General features: G+C 31.8%; 1 protein-coding gene across 1 annotated transcript; it reads left to right on the top strand.

Moving 5' to 3' along the window:
- The first annotated feature begins 1,360 nt into the window (after positions 1-1,360).
- Positions 1,361-9,507, top strand: LOC133880410 (NADH--cytochrome b5 reductase 1-like). Its single transcript, XM_062319356.1, has 9 exons — positions 1,361-1,519; positions 2,587-2,728; positions 4,230-4,320; positions 4,396-4,473; positions 6,176-6,256; positions 6,433-6,522; positions 8,246-8,311; positions 9,134-9,220; positions 9,317-9,507. The coding sequence occupies exons 1-9, from the start codon at positions 1,399-1,401 to the stop codon at positions 9,407-9,409; spliced, it is 849 nt and encodes a 282-aa protein (XP_062175340.1). The 5' UTR covers positions 1,361-1,398; the 3' UTR covers positions 9,410-9,507.
- Positions 9,508-13,336: the final 3,829 nt, after the last annotated feature.

Below are 13,336 nucleotides of genomic sequence, written 5' to 3'. Positions count from 1 at the left end.
TTCAAAATCGTTTAGAATAAACCCTAATAGATACCTAATATATATACTAAAATATGTCCAAAATGCCTATTACCTAATATTCTGATAGCAAATAATAACAGTATTCAATAATTACAATAACCGCGCGAATACTAATCGCATGATGTGAATGCGGACATGACCTAGGGAACTTCACAGCAAGGCAGCCTATAGACACTTGACCCCTCCGGTCACTACTAGTACTACTCGCTACCTAGCCCACAAACATGAAAAACAATGGATAAAAGGGGAATAAGGAAAACATTCGCTTCATTTCTCTCCTGCACAAATACACTACTTCAAGTTTTTTTTTTTTTTTTTCAAAAGAAGACACTAATTCAGGCATTAAAATATCTCCCACCGACTGCTCGCCCCGACAACCTTTTATGCCTTCTCTTTTAATTCCTTTGTAGACGTCTTGAAGGCCCAATTAGCAACCTATGAAATTATGTACCCACGAGGTTGTTCAGTTTTTTCTATTTACATTTCTAGGCATAGTTTGAAAATAGCAAGATTATAGCTAGGTATCATGAAGATGCTGAGATGGCTAAAAATACTACAATTATTTAGGACAAAATACGTTACCTACCCTACCAATTGTTCTACTAATTTTACCCAAAGAAGCAGGAACAAAACCAAAATACATATATATATATATATATATATATATATATATGTATTTTAATTCACTTGCCTCATAGGTGCTAGTAGGACAATCAACTTGTAAGAATTTGAGTCACAAGACCCAACATGTCAGCATTATAAAAAGAGATATGTTACCTTACATTTTTTAGGAGTAATTGGTGCACAACGATATTGTCTAAGTTGTGCAATGCTGTTGTGTAAGAATATTTTTCCTTATTTTTTGGGTTTATCTATTGTTCATTTTCATACAACTTTTTTACAAATCAATAATTGATTTGTTAAATTTACTGAGAGTCTCATAGATCCAGTAATTAATTTCTAAAAGAGATCTAAGTGAGAATGCAAATAAGCATTTATCTTATAAAAATCTTTCTTTGAATAAATTAAGCTTAGGGTTTAATTTAATTTGGCCAAAATCTTTTTTTCCTTCTTTTTTGGAAATTAATTCCCAAAATAATTGTCAAATATGTCATGTAAGTTCTGATTGGCTATGATTGATTTATTTATGGGTTTGTCCCAAAAAGCCTTTTTTATGATCCCTTACTTCATTCCCTGGTAAAAAATCTTGGAATCCATAAAGGGGGGAGGGACAAGAATGAGAAGAACAAGTAAAGCATAAGGTGGAAAGAGGTATTTAATTAATTAATTATATATACGCACCCATATGATATGAAATTGTAATCCATTGGAAAAACGTTGAAGTTACCGTTTGAGGTGAGCTTTCAGTCTCTCAACATGTTTAAGTTACCGTTTGAGTTCATGCAATTACCCGATGCCGAGCTGCGAGGGCTAGCCGTTGCTCTTGCTTTGGTTGGCATTTCTGCTGGCTTTTTATATTACGCCAACATAAACAGAGGTATGACTTAGCATCTTCTCATATTTGTATCTGGGCATATTTGATGGGATACCATTTTCAAAAAATAATAAAGAAAAATGAAAAGAAAAGAAAAGAAACTTTGATAATGAAATGACGATATTTAGTTTAATTTATATGAGTATTATTATTATTATTTTGACACGTCCACACAAGAGGGGGGAATGGAGAATCGAAATAGTGACCTCCGCTTCATGAGGTGTATTCCCCAACCGATTGAGCTACCCCTTGTGAATTATATGAGTATTATTATAATAAGGTTTTCATGAAATAGTTTTGTTTGATTAAAAGCATTAATACAAGTGCAAGGTATTGTAGTTAGTGACATTTAGGCCCAAATTCTTAAGCTAAAACTTTTAAATTAAATGATGTCTCAACATGTTATATTAAGGCCTCATTTGAAGGGTTAGACGAGGCAAGGGAGCTCATGGTTCGATGTCCATATTTAGGAGAAAAGTGCAATTTTAAACAAAATTACAAAAAAAAATGTGTTGTTTGGGAGTGCAATTTGCGTTTTTAAACAAAAGTGCAATTTGCGTTTTTAAATTGCAGGCTAGGGGATACATTTCTAAAAACACACGGCTTTAAATGCTAATTTTAAGCTGCGATTTTAAAGGACAAATCACAATTTTACTAAACGTTTAACTACCTTTTTAAGATTCATGTTTCTAAATCCAAATCGTACATTTTGAAATCGCCATTTTTTAAATTATACTTTTTAGAAGCACAGATTCAAACGGATTCATAGTATATATGAACATACTGGTATGGAAGACTCATATATGAAGGAGATTGTTGGAGGATACACCTGTGAATAAATTCTATGATGTTTTTGCACGGCCTTTGGATCTTTCACTATACTTTGTTTCTCGTATTCTTGGAGGTTGTCAACTCCACATTCATTTTCTGGCTTTTTTTGTAGTTTTGTACATGCCTGGTGCAACATGGAAATTATCAAACAAAACAATCATTATTCATTGTTTGTTTTTCTAATTGTCTTAATTCTTGTTTGCCCAAAAACTGATTACTTGAATGATATGTCTTTCTAGGTTGCTTAAATCCTAAGAAGTTCATTGAATTCAAACTTGTTAAGAAAACTCAGCTGAGCCACGATACTGCAAAGTTCAGATTTGCTCTTCCTACAGCTTCTTCAGTATTGGGTCTTCCTGTCGGACAACATGTACTTTGCAGGTTCAAGTAACTGCCTCTGTTAGTTTCTACACTTCAGGAGTTTTTGCTTCGTTTGTTTCGACGTAAAATGTTTTTAGAAAAATGTTTTTCAACAAAATGTTTTCAGCGAACCACGACTAAGGTCAATAAGAGTAGTTTGGCTGCCCCAAACCAGTTATAAGGGTGGCTTTTTTTATTTTTTTATTTTTATTTATTTATTTTTTTTTTAAGGGATAATTATACCATTGGTTATTGAGCATGCCATAATTACAAATCACTCCCTATGGTTTAAAAAGTTCAAGGGAGGTCTTTGTGGTAAACTATAATTACAAATCGATTCCTGAAGTTAAATTTCGTTAAATTTTTTGACAGATTCTGTTAAATGCCACGTCAGCGTCACATCAAATCAATAGATAGCGACACATGTCCATTTTAATAAAAAAAATATAAATTTATTAAAAAAATAAACTTAATTTTTTTTAAAAAAAAACAAAAACAAAAAAGGGAAGGGGGTGTCTTGGCCACCCCTGGCCACCTTTAGGGGTGGCCGCAGCCTCCCTAGAAGGTCCAGGGGTGGCCAAAGGCCACCCTAGAAGGTCCTTAGGGCCACCCCACCTTTTTTTTTTTTTTTTAATAAGTTTATTTATTTCTTTTTTAATAAATTTATATTTTTTTATTCAGATGGACATGTGTCGCCATCTTATTGGTTTGGTGTGGCACTGACGTGGCATTTAACAGAATCTGTTAAATTTTTTAATAGAATTTGACTCAATGGATCAATTTGTAATTATAGGGACCAATGGTGCAAGTATCCATTTTTTTATAATGTTTTTAATATTTTTAGTTTTCTATCTTTTCTTTTATTATTTTTAATGAAGCATAGACCACGTGTTAGTATTTTTAAGGCATTGACGTGGATTTCCGTCAATATATGAATGGAAGTTGAAAGCATGTATCATCTCTTTTACCATTTGCCTTACAAAATAAAACATAGGCAGGAAAAAAAATCAAGTTGTCAAACCATATAAGGGTGAAAGGTATTTAACCCTTTTAAAAAAGGGATTATTTTTATTTCTTATTTTTATATTATTCAATATAAATTATTATCTAGATATATATTTATTATTTATTCTTTATAGTAAATTCTATTTGTTATAATAGAATTGTTTATATTATATATTAAAATTAAATTATATATTCATTTGCTCTCTTTATTTTTTCTCAGAAATTATGATCAAGGATAACCATTTAATGGAAATTAAAGAAAGTTTTTGGTTAGCCGAAAACGTTTTCAAATGGACTGAGATTTTTGGTCGTACCAAATATTGAAAAATTGAAAAAATGACCTTCAAAAAACTTTTAATGTCGAAACAAACAAAACCTTAAAGTTCTCCTTTGATTATCTATATATGTTTATGGAGCTTAACCGAACCAAGCTTGTTCACGAGTGACCTTGTTCATTTACAGTCGTAATGACGAGTGATAATACTAAAAACAGTTTGTGTTCCATTTAGTTAAGCAGGGGAAAGGACAGTAAAGGTGAAGAAGTCATTGCACCATACACCCCAATCACTTTGGACTCTGATGTTGGTTACTTTGAATTTGTTGTAAAGGTATGTGATGTCCCACCTCTCCCATAATGTTTTTCAGTTGGAACTCAGTTTCTTATTTGATTTTTCCTGTGAAAGATGTATCCCGAGGGAAAAATGTCCCACCATTTCAGAGAGATGCAAGAAGGTGATTGCCTGCCTGTTAAAGGCCCCCAGGTACATGGTATATTTATGGAGATAATCACATGTTAAGCAATATATGTAATCAATAAATCTAACATTACTCTTCCTCAAAATATGTTGTCAAGTAAATTTTCCAATCAGTCATTGTTACTGGAAGAAGTTTGAGATACATGCAGGTTTAATTACAGCACTAGTATTTATAATAATTTATTTGATCCAAAAATACTCTACGCCTTTTGAGCTAAGGGTCCGTTTGGGTTTGCGATTTCAAAAAGTGCGATTTGAAAAAAGTGATTTTTAAAAACGCAGTTAAGCGTTTGGCAAAATCGCAGTTTAGCCTTTAAAATCGCGAATTTACCTTTAAAATTCTGCGTTTTCAAAAAAACACCATCTTATCTGCGATTTGAAAAGCAGATTTTTTGCGTTTTCAAATCGCAATTCTTAAAAACTCAGTTCTCAAACGATCTATGTTCTGCGATTTGATTTAAAATTGCACTTATTGTCTACGAAATCGCAATCCCAAACGCACCCTAAACAAACAAACCCTGCTTTGGGAATTATTCTTGCTTTTTTTTTTTTAAACTCATTTTTGGGAATTATTCTAATTGCATGTAATTCAAACAGCCAATTATAGGAAATAAATTTCGCTTTCGTTTGCTTGCACGAAAATCCAGTCTTTGAAATTAAACCAGTCATAATAAACTAGTAACACTCGAAACAACATTAGGTCCTGAAAGCAGCCACCAAATTTCCAACAATTAACTAGTGCTAGATTTTTCAATACAAAGTGGCCATCTGTCAGTTCTTTGCCATGAAATTAAAGAAAAAATGGTTGTCAAGAACAAGAAAATAAGAAAATGATAAAAAAAAAAAAATATAAATTAAATAAATATAAATAAATCCAAGGAAAAATAGTGATTTAAGATATACCAAAATTAGGGAAACATCCTAAAAGAAGATATCAAACAACCCATCACAAGTCCTTAGAAACCAAAATTGGCAATAAGAAAACTCCACAGAATTTAGATATGCAGGACAATAAAGTATAACACGGATGGCTCTAATAATTCCGGACAGCAATTAAGCCACTGGGAGCTCAATATCAGTTGCCACCACCGGGGCCCGGAAGTGTTCCTCTTCCTCCTTGGGAGTGTGGATGGTAACCAGATCGGGTATGGGCTTGGTGGGGCCGACCTTTCCCTTAGGATCCCAATCAAGCATGATCTTGACCTTGATACCAAGCACCCCCTGTATGACAATTTGATAAGAAACAGAATCACTATATAGAAAAAAAATGTGATTATCACATGCATTTTAAACTACTGTTAAGCGAGATAATCACATGCTAAGAGAGACAAAGTTTTCTTCCAAACTAAGTTGTAAGAAATTCTTTCAGTTTAATCTATAAATCACATGTATTTTAAACACATATATGAATCATAATATAACACTGCTATATATAGTTTATCAATGAAAAATTAATGGTTCTGAGCTTCCATTCAAAATGCAGTTACAAATTGTTAGAACGGTTTTCGGTATGATGTGAACCGCATGTTCTTAGATGTTCTTCATGCTCTCACGATCAGTGCCAAACAACTAAAATTAAGATACCATGCCGGGGGTCTCTTAAATACAGTTGGGATTTCACGTTTTGTTTACAAATACATTCATTAGAACCTAAACTTTCTAATTTCTTTGTTTGAGCATTTTAATATCAAATTTTCATGCTTGAAAGGGGCATTTTAAATACAAACCTGGCCAAGCTCGAGCTTTTGGAATGCTTGCTGGTGGCTCTGGCATAACCCCGATGTTTCAGGTACATATGTGAGCTTTTAAAAAGCAAGAACTTTTGTCTTCTGACTTCTTCTTGCTTATGGTTATTGTTATTGTTCTTTTATTTTGTTTTTTGTTTTTTTCAAGCATTAGCTGGTTTCAAGGTTCTCATATCTACTTCTCTTTCTTTGTCTCTTTGTCCACCTTTTGGGGCTCCAGCTCATTCAAGCCATACTAAAAAACCCAAAAGATAAGACCAATGTGCATCTTATTTATGCCAACGTCACGGCGGATGACATTCTCTTGAAGGTAATTTGGCTTGCTTCACTTTCTTTTATGTACTTCAAATGTAACTTCATTTCAATTAAATATTTCACATACATAAATGAGAGTGTTAAAGTATTAATTCAATTGATTAAATTTACCTATTCCTATTAGCTTAACCTTTTGAGATAAGTGGTGATTTAACAATTTCTAAATCATTAATCTTTATGCAAGAAAGCAACTCTTAATCTTAAATCAGAAACAGTAACTTTGTCTACAACCTCTTCATCTTTGCACACTTGCATATGATTACTGGAGTTTTCTCTTCCATCCAAATATGATATGTAAAAGGCCTTCCAAACCAGTTGAACAACACCACAATAAAAGCCAGACCCTTTCAAGCCTTTGACATCCAATAGAGCTCAACCAAACAGTTTTGTAGTAATCTCCTCCAAATCATTCAGGAAACATACTCATAAAAAAGGTGATTTCTGGTTTCCATAAATAATCCCCTCAAATATTGCAGACAATGATCCCATTATAGCCCCTCAAATCAAACTGTCTTCAGTGGAGACCCTATTTTAAATAGTTAACTAGGCAATAGAAGAGTGCCCTGGAACAGTTTTCAGAGACCAGATGACTCTCCAACAAAGAACTCTAGAAATTGAACCTATTACTACAAACCAAGTAGCTGAACATAAACTCCTGATTTGAGGATTCCTAAGCAGCTGAATCTTCATCAATAAGCAAATTTAAGCATTTGCATTTATACATCAACCAAAACTTCAGATCTAGCAGGTTGTCAGTGCCAGCTACCTGCTAAGTAACACTTTAGACAGTAACCCTCAAAATTGTTCTTTGACCACATTTTTACATAAGAGGTCCGTCTGAGTGCCAATATCATGGAAAAGAAAAATTTGACTCCCCATTGCCAATCTACTGCTTAAGAACGGGCCCTGCTACCTCTTAACCCTAGGAGACACACAGAGCTTTGAACACCAACAAGAAACTTCTCACATTCTCCATATGGCCACAAAAGTATTGGTCTATTGGCATTTGAGGGGAGGTTATCAATCCTTTTGCTTCCATTAAGCAGCTTTAACATCTTTAAAAATGCATATATAATATGACAATGAATCTGCGAGCTTTGACAGCATTGGAATCTATGAAAATCCTGCCTGTTTAGCTTTACTAGTTGAATAAGTGACAATATGAAATCCAGAGCTTAAAAGCAGATTTGTCTTTGCCTTCTTAAGTTTTCATCCTTGTCATTGGTTTTTGCATGTTTAACTCTAGTTTTTTCCACTTCAATACTAGGAAGAACTGAAGAAGTAATTATCACCAAGAGTCCAAGAAAACTGCCTTGATGCACAACATGGTCTTTCTGATCTATTTTTTGTATATGCTGTAGCTATTATATCTGTTCAAAAGTCTCTAAATCATGTTTCCTTCTGCAACCAATTTACTTACATATAAAAGACGATGGACCAAATCTATAAGAAATTACCCGATATCTTTGTCTCTATGTAAGGCAAACATGCTGAGAACACATCATGGTGGCTCACTTTTTAAGTTATTTATGATAGATAGGCAGGCCTTAGTATTCCTATTTCTTTTCAATATGAGACAAAGTCAGATCTCTTTCTTTAAAGCTTTTCTCCTAATTTTCAATTAAAATCAATACTTTATTGTAATACAGAAAGTCTTCAACTTCTGTTTTATCTGATGTACTATTGATGGGAATGGATTTGTTCTGGACTTTCTGCAGGAAGAGCTAGATGCCTTCGCTAGCAAATTTCCTAGCCGCTTCAAAGTCTATTATGTTTTGAATCAGGTCGGTTCATTTGCTACGACATTTCTTTTAAATTTCTTTTTCCTCTTATTTTTCGGTGCTTTAGGTAACACTAGTCAAAGATATCCACTTAGCGTGTATATGTGTCAAATGTGTTAATAAAATGACTACGCACATTTAGCCCACAACACAAGAATCTTGCAAGACAACAAAGGGTCAGAGTGGCGCGCTGTTGGGGTGATGGCACCACCTCCAGTGCTATAGTCAGTAACAAAATGAGGGGAAAATGAGCTTAAAAGAGATATATGAGAATAGTAGAGCATATCCAAGCCTAGTCTCCTCTTGGCCTTATATAGGCTAAGTCTTGTTTTGGTCGTGTGTTTGAGTAAGGGAATTGTCATCAATTAATCCCTTGCTTTTGTCTGTCGAATCGTCGATCATGCTAGAGATTTTCCTTTGTGATCTGCCCTTGACTTTGGTAATTTTTGCCTTTCTTGGATGCTCAACGGATACTGCTTTCTTGGGAAGGGTTGATATCAATAGAATATCAACAGTTCCCCATTCCCTTGGGCTACTAGTGTAGGCCGGCCAATGAAAATTACGTCTGAGGCCATGGGCCTCCATTTCAGCAGTTCTATGAGCCTCCATTCCAAAATGTCTGCTGACTCATCTGAAATTTGCAACAAATTATCCAATTGGAGGATGAGTATGAGACCTTCAATGCTTACACCCTGCCCCGAGGAAGTAAAAGGAAAAATTATACATCTTGCCCCATTTTAGTTAACATTTATATTTCCTTTCATAGCTTAGTCGTTAGTAGCAAAATGTTTATCACTGATACTCACTCTAACCCATTATTGCCAGCCTCCTGTGCCATGGAATGGTGGCACTGGATTTGTATCCAAGGAAATGATTCAAACTCATTGCCCCGCACCAGCCAAAGATATTCAGGTTGGTATAAAATATTTAATTCCAAAATGTCATGCCACTTGAATTGTTTGTTTAGTAGAATCACAATTCATTGAGCTTAAAACTGATTGTTTGCAGATACTGAGGTGCGGCCCACCAGCCATGAACAAGGCTATGGCAGCTCACCTGAATGCGCTTGGATATACATTAAGGATGCAGTTCGAGTTCTAATTTATTAATACTTGTCCTTTTTTTTTTCTTTCTTTTTTCAGTATGTGTTTTTTTATATATGTAGAACTGGATCTAAATTCCTTCAAAGCATTTGAAGCTGTCCCTAAAAAAACAATTTCACAAAATAACAAAATAATTTGTTAAATATATAGTATACATTAAGAAAAAAAGAAGGCCAATGGCGTTTATTAAAAAAAAAAAAAAAAAAATTACACCTATCAAGACCATGTTTGTTTATTTATTTATTTTTCGGTATTTGTTTTTTTTATAGATAAAAGTACACATACACTCCCAAACTACTAATCATATATATATATATAAAAGCCGAGTTTTTCCTTAGAATGGCATAGAATAGTGACACGTGGCATGAACTCATACTTTTTATTGACTAAACCGGTCTTTTAAATAAAATTGAACCGGTCAATTTAATCTTTCTCTCTCTCTCTATTAATGATACAAGTAGCCTCTCTCTCTCAATTAATGATATAAGTATGACTCTTTGGTATTTTTATATTTTTGGTTGAAATCTAAATATAACCGGTCTATTTAATCTCTCCCTTTCTCTCTCTCTCTCTCTCTCTCTCTATTAATGATACAAGTAGCCTCTCTCTCTCTCTCAATTAATGATTTAAGTATGACTCTTTGGTATTTTTATATTTTTGGTTGAAATCTAAATATAATCGGTCTATTTAATCTCTCTCTCTCTCTATCATATCATATATCATATATCATATATATATATATATATATATATATATATATATATATATATATAAAAGCTGAGTTTTTCCTTAGAATGACATAGAATAGTGACACGTGGCATGAACCCATACTTTTTATTGACTAAACCGGTCATTTAAATACTGAACCGGTCTTTTAAATAAAATTGAACCGGTCTATTTAATCTCTCCCTCTCTCTCTATTAATGATACAAGTAGCCTCTCTCTCTCTCTCTCTCAATTAATGATATAAGTATGACTTTTTGGTATTTTTATATTTTTGGTTGAAATCTAAATATAATCTATCTATTTAATCTCTCACTTTCTCTCTCTCTCTCTCTCTCTCTCTCTCTCTCTCTCTCTCTATTAATGATACAAGTAGTCTCTCTCTCAATTAATGATCTAAGTATGACTCTTTGGTATTTTTATATTTTTGGTTGAAATCTAAATATAACCGGTCTATTTAATCTCTCTCTCTCTCTCTCTCTCTCTCTCTCTCTATTAATGATACAAGTAGCTTCTCTCTCTCAATTAATGATTTAAGTATGACAATTTGGTATTTTTATATTTTTGGTTGAAATCTAAATATGTTTCCATTTTGTTTGTGAAATTTATGATTGAACAATTCTTCATTTGAATGTTTATGAGATTTTTTTTGTTCATTTAATTTATATGAATTAAACTAAAAATAAGGGTCTTATATATTAATTCATTTAAATGTTTTATGAGATATTTGTTTTTCTTTTATGTGATTTTTACGATTTTCACTGTCAAAAAATGCAAAATTTTATTTGATTGTTGTGCACAAAAGGAATATAAATGCTTTTAAAACACTAAAGAGTTAATTAAGCATTAAATTTGATTTTTTTTTTTAATTTTCAAAATTATATGGATTTGAAATTTGTGATTGAACAATTCTTCATTTGAATGTTTATGAGATTTTTTTTTTTGTTCATTTGCTTTTTCGAATGTTTAGAATTATATAGGATTGGAATATAATAGGTATCACACCAACATTAAAAAGAATTCCTACTAATTTTCTATTCTATATTTTGATAATCAAAATCGTGGTTTTCTTCTTACTATTTTTCTTTTTCATACTTATTTTCATTCTAAACTACACCTATGTAAACAAATATTTTAACATGTTTTAATTTACATGAATTAAACTAAAAATAAAGGCCTTATGTATTAATTCATTTAAATGTTTTATGAGATGATTGTTTTTCTTTTATGTGATTTTTACGATTTTCAATTATTTTTTGCAAGTGTTATTCTGCTTTTGAAAGTCAAAAAATGTAAAATTTTATTTGATTATTGTACACAAAAGGAATATAAATGCTTTTAAAACACTAAAGAGTTAATTAAGCATTAAATTTGAAATGTTTTTTTTTTCTTTTTTTAATGTTCAAAATTATATGGATTTTATTTTTATTGAAACATATCATATTATATCATATATATTTAAAAGCCGAGTTCCAACTTAGAGTTGGCCTAGAATTAGGACACGTGACATAAATCCATACTTTTTAAATATTGAACCGGCCATTTGAGTAAAAAACTGGTAATTTAAGTAAAACTAAACCAGTCTGTGTATTTCAAGTAAATAAATGGTGCATTTAATATGACTAATTAACTATCTTATATTAAATAAAAAATGAATATATTTAAAAGCCGAGTTCCAACTTAGAGTTGGCCTAGAATTAGGACACGTGACATAAATCCATACTTTTTAAATATTGAACCGGCCATTTGAGTAAAAAACTGGTAATTTAAGTAAAACTAAACCAGTCTGTGTATTTCAAGTAAATAAATGGTGCATTTAATATGACTAATTAACTATCTTATATTGAATAAAAAATGAATAGAAACGTCAAATTTTTTTTGTCATTAAATCCTCACTAATTTCTACCTCTTTCTCTTCCTTTAAGTAAAACTAGAAAAAAAAAAAAAAAAAAAGTAAAATTGAACTGCTCCATGTATTTCAAGTGAAATAAACGGTGCATTTAATATTCCTAATCAAATCTCTTCTATTGAATAGAAACATTTAATTTTGTTGTCATTAAATTCTCACTAATTTCTACCTCTCTCTCTCTCTCTCTCTCTCTTCCTTTAAGTAAAATTTTTTACTCCAATACCGTTTTCCCTCTTATTAAATGTCCGTTACAAACTAAACCTCAAAGAGTCAAATGTCAGTTTTTTTTTTTTTCTTTGGAAAATGTCAAAAGTCACTCCAATATCTATGGCTTTCTCAAATAAATATATGGAGAAGTAATGGTTTGTGGTTATGCAAAACTGCAATGTTGTTTACATTACCAGAGAGTGGTGCTCAAAGCAAAGAGAGGAAAAAAAAAAAAAAAAAAAAGAGTAAAATTGAACTGCTCCATATATTTCAAGTGAAATAAACGGTGCGTTTAATATTCCTAATCAAATCTCTTCCATTGAATAGAAAATGAATAGAAACATTTAATTTTGTTGTCATTAAATTCTCAGTAATTTCTACCTCTCTCTCTCTTCCTTCAAGTAAAATCTTTTACTCCAATACTGCTTCCCCTCCCACTAAATGTCCGTTACAAACTAAACCTCAAAGAGTCAAATGTCAGTTTTTTTTTTTTTCTTTGGGAAATGTCAAAAGTCACTCTAATATCTCTCGCTTTCTCAAATAAATATATGGAGAAGTAATGGTTTGTGGCTATGCAAAACTGCAATGTTGTTTACATTACCGGAGAGTGGTGCTCAAAGTAAAGAGAGCGGAGTTTTTGCTATTGTTGGAACCTTTTTGTTTGTAATACTGCTATAGCCTTTTTTTTTTTTAGTTTGCCTTTCAAGTTTGTCGGGGCTGTGTTCAATAAAATTGTAAATAATATGTTTGTATTTATTTTATATGCTTCTGTTTTTCTGATTTGATTTTCTATCCTTATTTTTGCATTGATAATTTATATTATTATTATTTTTTTGTTGGAAAAGTAGTTTCTTTTACGCTATATATAAGAATGATGGTCGAATTAAAAAATATCTATCTAACCGTAGTTTCCTTTTCTTTTTTCTTTTCTTTTTTTTTCTTTTTTTTTTTTTTTTTTCTTTTTCCTTTTCTAAATTTTACATTGAATTCAAGAAAACCATGGAGAGAGAGAGTTTACATTAATTGTTGTTTTGAGTACGAGGTATGACGATTTTTTAATTTATATTGTTCATTGATTTTTTTTTT

This window comes from Alnus glutinosa, chromosome 10 (assembly GCF_958979055.1).
Source record: "Alnus glutinosa chromosome 10, dhAlnGlut1.1, whole genome shotgun sequence".
Lineage (NCBI taxonomy): Eukaryota > Viridiplantae > Streptophyta > Magnoliopsida > Fagales > Betulaceae > Alnus > Alnus glutinosa.
This window is presented reverse-complemented; position numbering and strand designations above follow the sequence as displayed.